Source organism: Papilio machaon, chromosome 16 (genome assembly GCF_912999745.1).
Source record: "Papilio machaon chromosome 16, ilPapMach1.1, whole genome shotgun sequence".
NCBI classification, from domain to species: domain Eukaryota; kingdom Metazoa; phylum Arthropoda; class Insecta; order Lepidoptera; family Papilionidae; genus Papilio; species Papilio machaon.
The window spans coordinates 1497475-1514756 of NC_060001.1; the positions used below are offsets into that span (position 1 = coordinate 1497475).

General features: G+C 30.7%; 1 protein-coding gene across 1 annotated transcript; it reads right to left on the reverse strand.

Moving 5' to 3' along the window:
• Window positions 1-3687: 3687 nt before the first annotated feature.
• Window positions 3688-9041, reverse strand: LOC106715736 (toll-like receptor 3). Its single transcript, XM_045681573.1, has 2 exons — window positions 8933-9041; window positions 3688-6391 (listed from the first exon to the last, which is right to left on the reverse strand). Exons 1-2 carry the CDS (start codon window positions 8952-8954, stop codon window positions 3702-3704), a joined length of 2712 nt encoding a protein of 903 aa, XP_045537529.1. The 5' UTR covers window positions 8955-9041; the 3' UTR covers window positions 3688-3701.
• Window positions 9042-17282: the final 8241 nt, after the last annotated feature.

Here is a 17282-nt window from a genome sequence, read left to right on the forward strand (position 1 = left end):
CGCCTACAACCTACACTTAAAAATGACTACCGCTTATTATATATAACCACTATTTTTGTATTTAATAAACTCAAAACTTTGTAACAGTTGATCTATTCCTGAGCCGAAACTGTTATCAAATTCTCTTGTACAAGTTTCAACTTTGACGTATACAGTCTGCGTACTTTCAGACTTTGAGCGATCGCAGCCTCCCAGCGGACTGACCCACTTTGATTCGCTAAACCTCTGAGTAACTTCTCATCAAGAAGATACCACAAATACACATGTTTTCAGTTCACTGGCACAAAGGAATTGTTTACGCTTTGTGCATTTTGTTCTTGGATACATTGCCACTTTTAAGTTATCTTTTACACAGTAACGATATAAGGGAAACATTTTACGTTGCACTTTAAATAAAAATTAGTCATACCATGCATAATGCCATCCACATTGCAATAGACGGTAGAGAAGAGTGACATTGTAAGAAAAAATTAAAGAAGAGAGGTCAACAACTGCAGGAATGAAAAATTACGCACAGAGAGAATAGTTGCGTTTTCTCCAATTATTATTAAACAGTCGAACAGTGACGTCATAATGCTACGAATTTCTATTTAAAGTACTTTGAAAGTTAAAGATCTCCCGCTTTATATTAAAGTCTGTTCGAAACAATGTTCTTAAAGTTTGTAATCAAAGTTGAGAGAATCTTTGGAATTATAATCTTAATTGAATCTCAACTGTTTTCAATGAGATGTTCCAAATCCCATGATAAAATTAATTTTAACATTCTTTATAAGAGTTACATACTAGCGTCTTGCTCTGGCTTAGTACGTTCAGCTGACATTGAGCTGATAAGTCAACATATAATTTCTTCAAATTATTAAAGTCATCATATTGTATTTTGCTCTTAACTAATAGATTTGATTACATATTATTGGGCATATGCACTGAAGAAATAACGTAATTTAAAGTACATAATTGATTGTAAAATAAAATTGTTCATTTCGTGATCTACTCCACCTACCAAGTTTTACGATTACAAATTACTAACTAAAAATTTATTATTTGACTAGCTGTTGCCTGCGACAGCGTTTACCTATGTGATCTTCCAAACTATGTTCTACATCCAAGCTAAATTTCATCGAGATCCGATGAAGCGTTCTGGAAATATCTTTTTTTTATATTACAAGGTGGCAAACGAGCAAGCGGCCACATGAATTCGCCGAAATGGCGAAGCGACCGCTGCCCATAGACGTTCGCAATTGCAGATGCGTTGCCTACCCCTAATCGACGAAGGAAGAGACGCACAAAAAGAGAATATTTAACCTTCCTATGCATCTCGTCCTCCATCAAATCCACTTCCCCTTCTCATCCTTTCCTTATAAGAAAAGGGTGAGAAGGGAAAGAGGGCTAAAATTAGGCCTCCGGCACCACACTCATCAGACGAAACGCGGATTTACTCCCACTTCACGCCTGTCTTCTGTGTGGTCGTGTTATTTCACCGGGCGAGCCGACCAATTCGTGCAACGGGTGTTTTTCTAACAAACATTCATCCACCTAAACTTTCGCATTTTTATTATTAGTGAGATTATTCAAGGAAACATAGTTATAAACGGTTTTCATTATCCAGGTAGCCCAGTTTGTATTATTTGAACATGTGTACCGAAGCTAAATTCACTACGTTTGACTTTACTTGATTAATTTTGGGCACAACTCGGATAAACTTCATTTGTTATTCAACGGCAGTTGTTATCAGATTTTCAACAACAACATCCCGCTTTGAAGTGCGCAGTTTACTTTCAGACTTTGTATCGTCCTAGTTGATTCCCACCAGACCGACCCGGGTTGATATACTTGGACAAAAAAAAAACATCAACTATATTTCGGTAGTTTCTAAGTTTGAATTTCGAACAGTTCTCGAAAATTGTTCGTAACTTGCTTACGTTTGAAACCTAAAAACTTTGACTTTTAAATGTCAGGACCAATCAAGCGCGTATGCTTCTTTCAATTAAAAACGAAAAATAAGTTAACTTTCTTACTTGTGTGCTCGTTTTGTGGGTATAAATTTTTGACACAGTACGAAGATATAAAAAAATAAGTGTCAATATGCACGTGAATTTCATATACTCACTGCAAAAAATGTTCGTTTATTCAATTAATTTAATTTGGCTTAGTCCGTTTCTCTATACCCAAAATCTAAAAAAAGCTTTGCGCATTCTTTCGTCGCTTTTGTTCTTTTCTCCTCTTCCTTACTTTATGATAATGAATATCACTTTTGTAAGCTTTTACTTCTTATTCTTTCTTTTTCATTACTCACGTTATGCTATTTTCTTTGAAATAACTTATCAATTATTTATTTTATATACCACTTTATTAATTTAGTAAATGTTTATCCATATCTTAGTTATAAACATAAATATAAACTTTTTATACCTTATAATTATATAATTCTTATAATTATATAATTCTTGTAATTATAAGGAAGTCCTTATAATTCCAATCACCAATCAAATCCATAACAATTTTGCCCCAATCATATAATATCAGTAAACATCTTGCTAAATTACTCGAATATATTCGATATGTTGCGAAAACAAACATACGATATTATGCTTTGTTCAATCAGTTGTTGAGTTCATTATCCTTTATCAATTCAGTATATATATGAAGCAAACAGGATATGGCTGGAGAAATATAGATAGGATTTTGTAAATAGTAAATCACTGTCACGTGAATACAGTCGCTAATATTCATTCAATTGTTAAACTTGATTACATAATATTAAGTAACATATTGGGAACAGTTCTTTACAGAGCATCGGTGGTTCAGGATTAAGCACTTGACTTGCAATCTGTAAGTCCTGGGTTCGAATCCCGCCATGTACCAATGTGTTTTTCGATTTACATATGTACATTTATCCGACGTTCTTACGGCGAAGGAAAAATTCAAAGATTTGTGTGAAGTCAACTAACCCGCACTTGGTCAGCATGGTTGACTATGGCCTAGTCACCCCTAACTTAGGGTAGGTTCCGAGCCCCTCAGTGGGGACGTATAGTGAGCTGATAAATAGAAAACGGGGTAAAAATTATCCTATGTCCGTTTCCTGGTTCTAAGCTACCTGCCCACCAATTTTCAGTCAAATCGATTCAGCCGTTCGTGAGTTATAAATAGTGTAACTAACACGACTTTCTTTTTATATAAATAGATATATAGATTAATTTAATCTTGATACCATGTATAATATAGCAACTTATTCACAAAATTTGCAATTTAAATGAAATTCATACATATATACTATCCTATTTGTATACTCAAATGTTTTAAATTTAGGTATAACTTATGTAATACATACTCAACGATATAGATGCACATAAGCCGACCTTTAGAATTACCATAGAACCTTTACACATCAGGTAGTATTTTAATCTAATATATTCAAACCCTTGATACCAATTTGAACATATTATGAGTTTTATTTATGTATGATAAATAAACATATACACATCACCGAAAATATTGCCTTTTTAAATATTTGTTGATACTCTCCCATGTGTACATCTCGTTGCTTGTCTCAATATTTGAATTATCCGTCGAAAAATTATATCTTTCTTTGGTTCTATTAAGATGTAACTCTATCCGTAGGGTAGATATTAAATGATAAAAAAGGATTTCATAGTTTTTAATGGTTTATTTAAGGTTAAATCATTGAATATTAATTTTTAAAACTAACTTAACAAATCATTCGGACATTCTGAACCGTTTATTTCTAAAGAATGCCTTAAATGTAACCTGGACATGTTATATTTTCTGTTTTTATATATAAATATTGCTATGCCCATTGAAATAATTAATATTGACAATACTGCGCACCAGATCAAAACAATTTTAGATAAAGAAGAATCTTGTACGTTGTCGCCGTCTATTTTAGGTTTAGTAGTCGTCGTATCAAAATTAACATCTCCACACTTTATACCATAAACATTATCTTCATGATAAACTTTATCTATAGATGTAACTTGAAGTAATCTTGTGACACTCGATTTCATATTTCTTACTATTTCTTTACACTGAAGTGGATTACCACCTAAACTTAGAACTCTAAGATTAGACAAAGTGTGTGTGAGACTCTCTACATCTACTGATTTAATTCTATTGTAATCTATTATAAGTTTTATTAAGTCTTTACATTCGTGAAATACGTTAACATCAAAATCTAAAATATTATTCCTTGATAAATCTAAAACTTCCGTCTTATGCAATCCCTGTAAGCTACCGTAGCGTAATTTATTTAAATGGTTGGATGACAAGTTAAGGGATTTTAATATTTTGATATTATTAAATATTCCTGGTGGTAAATTATCAATACTATTATTACTTAAATCGACAGACATTAAGTTATCGACATTCTTGAAAAACGTATTATTTAAAGCTGATATCTTATTGCTACTTAAATCTATACTTATTAATTCCTTGAAATATTTCAAATCAACATAAGAAATTTGATTGTGAGACAAATTAATAACACTTATATTCGATAAAGCATTGATTTGTGGTACATTAAACAATTTAATATTATTATGTGCTAAATGTAATACACGTAAATTGGAGAAACTTTTAAAATCTGTATCATTTAAATCAGAAATATTATTAAATGATAAATCAAGATAAATTATATTTCTTGCGTTAGATAATGAATTTGAAAGTTTTGTTAAATTATTATTTTGTAAATATACGGCTTTTAAATTTGTTAAAGTTGTATTAATTAGATTAATTTTACTTAAATAATTTTGAGAAATATCTAAACTGTACAAATTGTCCAAACCATAAAAATTATTAGAACCAATATATTCAATTTGATTCATAGAAAGATTCAATCGAGCTAAAACTGGAAGATCTATTAAAGCCATATCATCTATTTTATTTATTTTAAAATTACTTAAATCTAAATATCTCAGAAATTTCGCAGGACTAAAAGTATTTTTTTCAATTGTCCCAACAAGATTGTTACCTGTTATATTTAAATATTGTAAATTAAACAAAGGTAGAGAATTTTGTTGTATTTTAATTATTTTATTCATCGATAAATCTAATTTTATGATTTGATTATGGTTTTTAAATAAATTTTCATATAAGGAAACAATTTTGTTGTTACTCAAATATAAATGAGTTAAATTAAATAGAGCTTTATTTACAAAATCTAAAGTTGATATTTCATTATGTGATAAATCTAAAATTTGTAAACTAATAGTGTTTTGAAAGCTGTCTGTATCAATGTATTGAATATTGTTAGAACTTATATTCAAAGACAATAACTTGGTTAGACTCGAAAAAGCATTTGCATTTAAATTAGTAACATTTTGATGATTTAGATTTAATTGAGTAATAGAACTCAATCCGATAAATGTAGAGTTTGTAATATTACCAGATAAGAAATTGTTATCAAAATTAAAATATGTAAGATTACAATTTTTGAAAGAATTTTCTTCAATTTTTATAATCTGGTTATAACTTACATCAAAATATTGAAGATGTATGTTGCTCTCAAACATTTTTTGATCTATTATCGACACTATTCTATTGTGACTAAGGTCTAAAATATTCAAGTTAGGTGCCTGATTAAAACAATTAGATTCGATAATTTCTAAATTATTATATGACATGTTCAATTTTTCCAATGCAATCAAACGATTTACTTCGTACCCCGAAATTTTTTTAAGCTTATTATAAGACAAGTCTAATTCTTTTAAGGATTTCAAATTTATTAACATCATGTTTAAAATTTCAATCTCATTATGATGCATGTATAACTGTTTTAAATTTTTAAGTGAAGTAAAACTATCATCGGATATATTTTGAATTTTATTATTTTGCAAATATAAAGTAATGAGATATGGAAAATTATTGAGAACACCATAATCCAAGCTATTGAGAAAATTATTGGATAAGTCTAACAATACTAGCACAGAATCTGGACTGGAACTCGGAGCCAAAGAATTAGGAAATAAGCTTTCAATTTCATTGTTTGATACGTTTAAATAATTGAGGTAGCCAAAATTTTTAAAAGTGTCATTTTTAATTATTTTGATGTGATTGCATGATATATCAACGTTAACGCTTTTAGTATAATATTTGAATGCATTTGATTCTATGGTAGTCCACGTGTTGTCTATTGCTTTAATTTCACGAACTCTCGAGTCAAAGTTAGTTGCACCAAAGAAACTTGCAGTCAGAGTTTCACTTCTGGAACCTCTTATTTTGAAAATAATATGCGGTTCTGAACTGCAAGAATATATTGCGGAAGTTCCTGAATAATTTTCACATAATATTGTATATCTACACCCATCCAAATAATCTTCAACAGTGCAGGAATTAGTAGAAAAAACTGATGGTATAATGAAGATGAGAATGGCAAAGTCTGAAACAAACACAATATTTTATTATTTCACACACTCTACCACATTATTAAAAACAATCTCTGTGTACTGTTTTTTAAAAACATGGTCGGAACGTTATGTACTCTCTACTTCTTCTATATATAATCTATATAACTCTTCATATCTGGTACTATCCCTTGTAATACATAAAGCCTCTTTCATACAGTCCATCTTTACTACACAAGCCACCATTCAAATCCAAATTTAATCTCTTTCCTACATTGTTTATATACCCGGAGGTATATACCTATATAACGTCGCTAACTTTTGTTGTAACAACTTATTCAAACTTTTTTTAATATACTCCTCAATTAAAACTACGAATATAACTTTTGACTTACTACTTATTACTGTAAAAAAAACAATCTCAAACAAAATACACTAAAAAGAAACAAAATAATGTCATGAAAACTTCTTTCTTTCTTTCTTCTCTCTTTCAAAAACCCTCTAAACTCTAAAGAAAGTTCTCTTCTTTCTTGTAACATGTCTATATTGTATAATTTTTGTTATTTCGCAGTCGGTGTCGGCCGAAGTAAATAGGTGACATTTTATATTTGAGATGTATTAGACATACTTACGTTTATGTCCCTACTTAGGCCGAAACCGACTCCAAAATAACAAAAATTATACAATATAGACATGTTACAAGAAAGAAGAGAACTTTCTTTAGAGTTTAGAGGGTTTTTGAAAGAGAGAAGAAAGAAAGAAAGAAGTTTTCATGACATTATTTTGTTTCTTTTTAGTGTATTTTGTTTGAGATTGTTTTTTATGGTACTTTTGAATGCATTTTGTTTGAAATTGTTTTTTTATGTTACTTTTGAGTGAATTTTGTTTGAAATTGTTTTTTTACGTTACTTTTGAGTGCATTTTGTTTGAAATTGTTTTTTTTAAGTTACTTTTGAGCGCATTTTGTTTGAGATAGTTTTTTTTGTTTTGAAGTCGGCTATTTTTTTTTCTTAAAATGTTTGTTTTATTTCTCAATTTTTAGTGAATTTGAAATTTAATTACAAATTTCCTTAATACGTATAAGGACATAAATAAGACAAATAAAGAAAAGGACTTTCCTATTTAACATGTGTGTACTTCAATTCAAAAACTAATTTAGAATGCAGCAGATAACCACATATCCTTTAAACAATGAAATAATTATCAAAATCGGTATACAAATTGAAAATTAACGAACTAATACATCGTAGCGTGCCTTTAATTTTGTCCAGCCGCGCGCCGCACTAGCATTTTTCGAATGCGCGTAGTTTTTAATAATTTAATATCTTCCAAACTATTGATCAGAATTACATAGTTTAAAGGCTAATGTAATCTGTATTTAATACTCTAGCCATCAAACATATTTATTTGGATAAGGATTCATATCGAATATAATATAATAGCGCCGTAAGTTTACGACGCTGTTTTTCGTGTGCATTTTAATCGAAGTTTGTTCACAATAACATGGTTTTTGTGAGACATCCATAGATGATAGATATATGCCATCTGAGACTTTTATTTAGCAAATTTAAGGATCTATAATTACTCCATACATCATTTTAATGTAGGTCATATAGTTTGACCTACGTAAGCCCAGAAAGCAAATTTGTGCTATTCATTGTAACGCGATGTAGCATTTTTCGTTTCCGCGTAATTTTATTCTTACGATATCTCCTAAACTATTAGACAGAATGATATAGTTTCAATTGCAAATATAATCTACATTAAATTATCTTGATAATGAACATATTTATTTACATAAGGGTTAATACTGAACTTGAATAATAGCGTCGGAAATAGGGCATGAATTTAATTAATGTTTCTAAAGAAAAAAATGGTTATTGTGAGAAAACTATAAAAGATAGATATATGCTATCGCGGACTTTTATTTAGCACATTTAAAGAGCTACAATTCGCCATACATCATTTTTATGTAGGTCCTATAGTTTAGCCTACGTAAGCGCTGAAAGCAAAAATGTCCCTAATTTCCGCAACAAATTTTGAAGCTATATTCAAAATCTACTAGTCTTCTAGTTATTTAAAAAAAAAAACAAAAAAATGGGACCCACCTGCAAGCACTTCCTTTCGATTAAAATAATTTTTATCAAAATCGGACCACCAGGGGCCGAGTTTCGCGGTAACACACATAAAAAAAAAAAAAATACAGTCGAATTGATAACCTCCTTCTTTTTGAAGTCGGCTAATAATGATTACTTATTTTTTTCTCTCCTGTTTGTACATTTATTTATGTTTAACCTATTATTGGCCTGTTGTTGTTGGTTTTCTTCTTAAATAAATAAAAGCTATTTAGGGGCTTATTTTTGTGACATATCAAATTTAAAACTAGCTGTCGCCCGCGACTCCGTTCGCGCGCAGTTAAAAAAAACTTAATAGTGGTAAAGTAGATAGTAGCCGATTCTCAGACCTATTGAATATGCATATAAAATTTTATAAAAATCGGTTAAGCCGTTTTTGAGGAGTACAGTAACTAACATTGTGACACGAGAATTTTATATATAAGATTTATATTTGCTTACACTTCAATAATTTGTAGACCATTTTGAAACGCGAACGTGTGTCGCACTTTCATTTACACTTAATAACTTATACTTTAATAGAACTATTTTAATGTACCACTGCAGCTTCACTGAGTCAGTTCATTGGATGTAGGATTCGAAAGATAAGAGATGGTCATTCTTTGTTTGTTATAAATGAGAATAAAAAACGAATGGAGTTGTCATCAAACGAATATAAAACTACTGTCGTTATTTTTATATTTGTAGATAAATATAAACTCAAATATTTTTAAAATACCAAAGGCTACAACTTAGAGATAAAATATTCGAAACATCTAGGGACAGACACAAATGGAAATCTTTAGCGAAAACAAACTGTAGATTGAGGATTTAGTTATGACAACAGTTGCCGTTTCAAAATAAATTATTTTTTCCAAAAAATATACAAATACTGTGAAAATTTTGAGCAATAAATGAGTAATTATTATAAATATCGGTGATAAAAGTACAAAGTATAGAACATGGTAAAATAAATGTCAATTAAAAAATCTACAAAGAAATAAGAAATGCAAAACAAAATAACCTGAAAGTGTACTCCATATATTTTTGTTCGGTACCGGAAACAGTTATCGTTCACACAAACTCTATACAAACGAGTAATTAAAAACCGACTTTAAAAATTATTCTCGTGATAATGAACACATTTATTTAAATATGTATTAATAATTAATTTGAATAGCTTATGAATTTAATTGATATCTCTAAAGAAAAAAAATATACTGTAAGGAAACCATAAAAGATATATTATGTGCTAATCATTGACTTTTATTGAGCACATTTAAAGAGCCGAGAGAGAGAGAGAGAGAGATTCTCTCATATTTAATTTTTTATTAAGATCCTACAGTTAAACCAAAGTAAGCGAAGAAATCAAAACAGTTATTTTATTTTTGTAAGTCGTTTTTAAGGAAAACTCATTATTTACTAATATACTAGTAAGTCTAAAAATTAAAAAAAAATAATGGAAAGTACCTACGAGCACTACCTTTCAATAAAAAAAGAGAATTATCAAAATTGCAGCATTAGCTTCTATATTTATCTTACAAATTCGGAAATATTGTAATAATTTTAAAAAATCACGAATTAGACAAATATAAGGTAAATCATCAAATATTACTCCAAAATGTTCTTAGCTGTATTTATTTGAATAAATTCTGTGAGAAGAAAATAAATCGACATGATTATAAACTTCGGGGTAGATTTAGCTACGCCATCTGTCGACGAGGGGACAAAATAATTTTGATTAATCCTTCCGAAAACAATTTGTAATTATAACTAACCTGTGAATATTATGATTTAAAGGTAACAAATATTTAAACAGAAAGTAATATTGAAGTTAATTTAATAATTTATGATTGACACCGAAATGAATACAAGACTTAATAAATCAAAATTAAAAAGTACTTTTTGAAAATATCACTGTAATAGTCCAACTAAACAACTTACTTTTATTTCTTATGAATAGGGAGCAAACCAGCAGTGGAACCTTGATGAAAAGAGGTCAACAACGCATATTGACAACACCGAAGGAAGCGATGCATTGCGGTTTTATTGTAAATATTTCTATTAGCCAAAAAGTTTTTAACATCTGTTAATTAGTTTAAGAATTAATCTGAACTAAATACACAAATGTTGGTTAAACAAATGAAATACAACTTATTATAAAAACAACATTCTAAAAGGGCACAGTATAAATAATTGGTAAAACCCAAAGATAATGTGTCGGCTGATTGTAACGAAAAATTAAACTTGGTGTCATAAGCATCAATTTAATTTACTATTGCATCATGTTTTTTTTTTTTTTTTTATAGTTTGTTGAATAAAATATTATTCATTGCTCGATTGAGAGGAGGGTAATGTTTTTTGAGGGTATATAATATGCATAATTTTAACAGCCGAGTAGCCGAAGCCTAGTCAACTGTTTCAAGTGTTGCTATAAAGATGAGGTGAAGAGAAATCTGCAGAAGTTTCAAGACTTAGACGGTGCCAACGATTCTTATTATCGAAGGCACACTTTGCACCAAACTTTAAGTAACATTAGTATTGTTATTAATAATCCTGTAAAATAAATTATTGTCATCAACCTTTATCATTTTATTAGCCAGGGGTGGTCTATTTTAAGCCACATGGTCAAGTAAACATTTATTTCTTCAAGTAATTGTAAAACTACAGGATAAGTTAAGAATTAATTACCCTAGTGTTTGTATGCTTAAGTTTAATTAACCAGAATGCGGTGAGTAAGCAAGTTTACGAGCAATCACTTAATTACACGCTATGCAGTGGCCAACTACTAACGCTATCCGTGCAAGGCAAAGTAGCCAGGTATAGTTTCTAACCTGTACACTGCCGGAACAACCATAAAAATTATTCCATCTCACGAAGAAAATGAAAGCGATAATATTACTTTGAAGAAAATGAAAGCGATAATATTATTTTATTGATATTATTAAGCAGGAGTGGCTAACCGGTAAATTCCATCATAGTAGGCAAACAATTTCAGAGAGGAATGCTTTATGCATACTTCGCAATGCTTCATGCATGCTTATGCCCTGGGGGGGGGGACGCGATAATGATTTAGGATCCTCTCCCTGATATAGCATACCCACTAAAGCCCTCTGTTCCTCCTACGCATGGTAGCGAGGCCACGGGCACGCTTGCGTTTTCGTCCGCGACCCCACCTAAAGTTAACCACCCCTGACATAGGGTAATGTCATTTTGAAACCCACTACCCATACTTTGATAAACACAAATGTCATTTGTATCTATTTTTGCAGCCTTTTAATATTTATCAAAAAGAGAAGCACCCAAGCTTCTAGCTTACGATTAAAAATACATTAAGTTTTTCGTCAGTATTATTTACTGTATTTGTTTTTTTAATTCATGATGGTCTGACTTGCGTGTTGTATGTATGCAGTCAGTGGAGTTTTTATTTGGTTCTTAAGTGAAATTTTATTGCTTCTTTCAGATTTTTTTTATGAATAAAGTGGAAAAACTTATACGAAAAGTTTTCACGTATATCAGTAGACAAACGTCGTAATGAGTATCTGACGGCAACGGCTAACGAAATAAACTTTTCTCGGTTTGCCCAAACTGACGCTAGCAACTTTACAAATTTGGCCGGGGATTGCGTATAAAACTTGGCAAATATCTCTGGGGCACACACATCTTTTGGTCCGAAGTCGAATGTTTCATGAATAAAAAACGTTTTCATGTATCACTGATTTCATGTTATTCAGGCGTACGTTTTTTTCACCTTTTTATGTTATACTAGTTTTTACCCGCGACTCCGTCCGCGCGGGATAAAAATTAGAAAACGGGGTAAAAATTATCCTATGTCCGTTTCCTGGTTCTAAGCTACCTGCCCACCAATTTTCAGTCAAATCGATTCAGCCGTTCTTGAGTTATAAATAGTGTAACTAACACGACTTTCTTTTATATATATATATTTTCAAACATACTTTTCATCACTGATGATATTGGACACTATAAATTAATCTTAGTTTAGTTATTATAATATTAATTATAATTATAAAACTATTTGTTAATTAAAAAAGCAAAAATCTACTGATTGTACACTCATGACATAACCGATTTTCGATTCGTATTGCTTCACGAATGGAAATCGGTAGGTAATAGACGGTAAAATTTGACTCGAAAAACATTACCTTCCCACAGTCAAGTAAAAAATCGATGTAGCGTAGAGAAAAACCTAAGATTGAAAAGGTATCATCATATAGAAAAGGTGTCAAAAGCCATGACCTATTTCTATAAGCCAAGAGGTGTTCGGAAATAATACCAGTTTTATGACAGGGAGCAGATTTACCAATTTTACGACCCTCACTTTCAAACTTAACTTTTACGATCTAATGTCTATTCCTGTACGGGATTTACCTTACATTTCGACGGTCCCTACGTAAACTTAAGTAACTGCAAAAGACAAATTTTTACAGGAGAGCGCATTTAATATTCAAACATATGTAACTCGAGTTCAATTTACTACAGTGATGAAATTATTAGCGACATAATCTGCAAATCACTCATTTGGAACTCTTGCTGGAATGTACGTAGGGACAATTGAATTGTTGACATGAAAGTGCCTTTTAAATTAATATATATTAAATTATATTAAATCAATATAAACTCGGATGAAAATTTTAATGTCTCCCTAACTTTTTCCCTAATAGTTAAAAATATGGAACATATTGTTAGTGACCCATATGCTATTTCCACAGACAAAAAGTGTTGAAGACAACAACATCGAACTTCGTACATATTTTTTTTTTTATTAATCAATAGATATACATACTTTTTGCTTCAATGTAATGTTTAATATATTTTTATTTGAAATTTATGACATCCAAATGAAATTTACAATGTACAGTATTATTTTTCAATTACAAGAAAGTATCATAAACTATGTTATCTAATATTGCACATCCTTTCTAACCACTCAAATGATCACACTTAAATCTAATATATAAAATTGTCGTGTCGCGGTGTTTGTAGTTAAACTCCTGCGAAACGGCTTGACCGATTCTTATGAAATTTTTTGAGCGTATTCAGTAGCTCTGAGAATCGGCGATCATCTATTTTTCATACCCCACCATTTAGTTTTTTTTAAATGTGCGCGGACGGAGTCGCGGGTGACAGCTAGTATAATATAAAAAGTAACATTATTTTTATAGGAAAATAAATCACGTATAAAAGCAACTCAATATTATACGGCAGGGCTATGCATTCGATTATCATCGGCAAGTATTAGATGATTTGTGGTATCTATACAAAATTAACGTTCGCCATACACGAACCCCTATTTAGACACTTTAATTTAAGAAACATTATCTTTACAATAATGTTTTTGTCTCAAACTACATTTAGATCATAGTCACTTTCAACAATATGCAACTCAATTCGTAGAATGCCTCCTTTTAAAAACTATTACAAACGAGCTGCGATCTCAACTGCATCCGCGCGGAAATAAAAAAAAAATAATTTGCCTATGTATTCTTCCAGACTATGTTCTAGATCTATGCCAAATTTCATCAAACTCCGTTGAACCGTTCTTAAGTTACCTTCAAACAAACATCGATCCATCCATCCATCTAAACATTCGCATTTATAATATTAATAAGAAGTAAGATAAGAGAATACGATTGACATCGATCGATAAACAAAAGAATAAAGTTAATTGGTCACGTAGTAACACATCTTTAGGTACTCTGTCGAGTGGAATACGGTTACAACTAATACGAGTGTATTTATCGTGGCCTGCAAAGGAATTATGTGATCATTTGGCCGGCAACTCATTTAGGAGCATGTCATAACCAGAGACCGGAGTAATCAATGCGGTAATCAAGGGGAATGTAGTTTTGTCAGACTCTACATCTTTATATTAGTGCTCTCCGTAACGTTCAGTTACCAATTTCCAAATATACCCATCAGGATATTAGAACTAGTTAGTTTATTATTTGACGGCTGATTAAGATATTTGGAAGAGTCATACATGTACACTAGGTTAACCTTTTTTTCGGGGCGGAAATCTTCAAAAAATACCCTTGATAGCTTACTGGGGGTAAGACAGGGTTATGTGAGATTCGACTCAGGAAACCCCCCCTCAGTGATGATCTCCAAGGAACGCACCGGCACTCTCTGTACAGGGCTTCTGCACGACCAAGGGGACGGCGCCCCAACTCGTGCCCTCAATTACGGTAACTTATGACCACACCTTGTTGCCGTCTTCTCGAGATCGTTTAGTAAGGCAATCAGGGCCTCCACCCACTATGTGAACCCTACGTTAATAAAGTGAGCTGGATGACGATAAGATTTATATATTTATGCCGTTAAGAAAAATCTTCTGTAAGATGATTCCTGAAAATTTTGATAATTTTTTATTCATAGTCTAAACCAGATGTATTGTACATTTGGCACATCCATTGTTACTTTACTATAGTAGGTAGTTATATTTTTTTAGTTAATCTTATGAATACAAGACCGATGTGATTATTTCATAAGAATTTCATAATTCGCCCAATGTTTGCGACGTCGTTAGAAAAGGGTAAAGTTCATGTACAGGATAAAGACGTTTTAACAAGATTATATCTGACCCTCTAATGGGAAATTATAACCTTAATCTACAAAGATGTTTAAGCATAAAGGACTTACATACAAACATTAATTTTTATTTATAGAGAAGGAAAGAAATATAGTTATAAGTAAAGATGAGAAAATAAGTAATAGACGCAGGTCAAAACCTTATAATTAATGAACTTTTTACATAAATCATACAGTTCGATAGTCTTCTACTACAAAGAAAACGTTTCAATTGCCAGCATTATTTTTATTTTTCGTAGCTTCCTAAATACTAATTTTTATCCGAATCCGATATGACGTAATTTGTAAGATATATAAAGAATCGTAACCGTTATAGTAAGAGTTAGTAAAAAAATCTTACGAAAAATATCACTTAAGTTAAAGAAAAATGGAAAACATTGACTGGGATAAATCCGTCTTAGAACTTTCAAGAAACTATTTTATTTAAATTTATATCAAAATGATTGAAACACTTTTTTTTCTCCTCGTTCACAAAAAAACATGCTTTCGTTCATTTTAATTCGAGATTATCATTTCTAAGAAATATGGATCCATCTTTAATAATTCCTAAACAGTTCATTTCGGAGAAAAATTACTTTATTCTGTACCGTTGTGAGACAAGAATAAAATAACTCGACGAGTTCTGTGTAACCTGATCTAAGCTTGAAGTTCTGTAAGCTAAATGGATCCTATGGACGTGTTATTCTTCTATTTGTACTATTTTATTGACGCGATACAAAAAGTTTTTATTTTTTTGAATAACTGTTTATATTCAAGACAAACCTTAAATGGAATGCATAACTAATACCATCACAAGGTTATTGGAAGTTAGTTCGTTGACTGCACGGGTCAACAGATAGGGAATAAATTAACCCAACCTCTCTCGAGCTGACGTTCAAGATGTCTGCAACATTCAGCGTCGTGATTGAAGAAAAAAACTCGGTTTCAGAAATTTCGAAAATTAACTTTCTGTAATTCTTAGAATAAAAATATATTATTTACTTATTGAATTTTCCTTTATTGATTATTTCTGATTACTTTTTACAAGAATACAATAGTGTACTTTGTATGTATTTAAATAGCTCTTTACGTCCACCTTTAGTGTATAAATTGCCACCATAACTTTTATCAGTAGAAATAACAATATTTTTATTTATGAGATTAAAAAATAGTGGACAAACATAAAAAAGAGTTGTAAGAAAACCTCTTTTTTCTACTCACTATGTAAGCAATAATATATAACAAAAACCAACTAACTGTTGGTTTCTGAAACCAACATCTCTGTATAAAACATTTCGTCATCCCTGTTATTATCTTTGACAAAAACAGAGATAACGGTAGGTATGTTTTAAAGAAGGATTTAGGTCTCAGAAATTCACGATTAATGTGAAAATGTGAATGAAACATTTTATACATATCTCAACGGTCATAAATCAAGTCTAAACATGCCATTATTTCAACTGAAATAATATTCAAAGCAATTAAGTTCTTTCAAATACAATAAAAGCCAATTTCAGTAGCAATATTTCAAAGTGTTTCTACTTTAAAGCGTTTCATATCCCTAGACAGTGCATTTATCTTTTGGTAACACAATATACTTATTGTTTGTTGCATTCACGTGAGCCAAACAATAAACTTTAATAAATAGCGAACGCGACAAATGGATGGGAAAACTAAATAAATGCCTTGTTTTTGTTTCTAATGCTTTTTATAGACTTGTTATTCGCCCATTGGTCGAAATTCGAATACCATCTTACTAATATTATAAATGTGAATTTTTAGTTGGATAGATGTTTGTTTGATAGTACCTTCGGAACGGCTCAATGGATCTTGATGAAATTTGGCACATATAGAACATAGTCTGGAAGAACACATAGGCTACTTAAGTTTTTTTTTTAATTCCACGCGGACGGAGTCGCTGGCAACAGCTAGTGATTTCATAAACAATATTATTTACTTTATTTGTGTCAAATTTTACGTTCATTCGTTCGCACAATTTAATTAAAAAAGTTTCTACACTTATTAATAAAATAATTCCAGCCAGTCCCTGAGTTCTCTTTACCGATATATTTATGCAAATACTCGTACATATAGTCATCTCTGTTTTTTCAAGCCGAATCAATGAGATAACTATATGTTTTTGTTGACTACTACAAGTATACCGCCGGTATACGTTAAGTATGAAAATTGAAAAAAAATCACTAACTTAGTTTTATTTATTTAC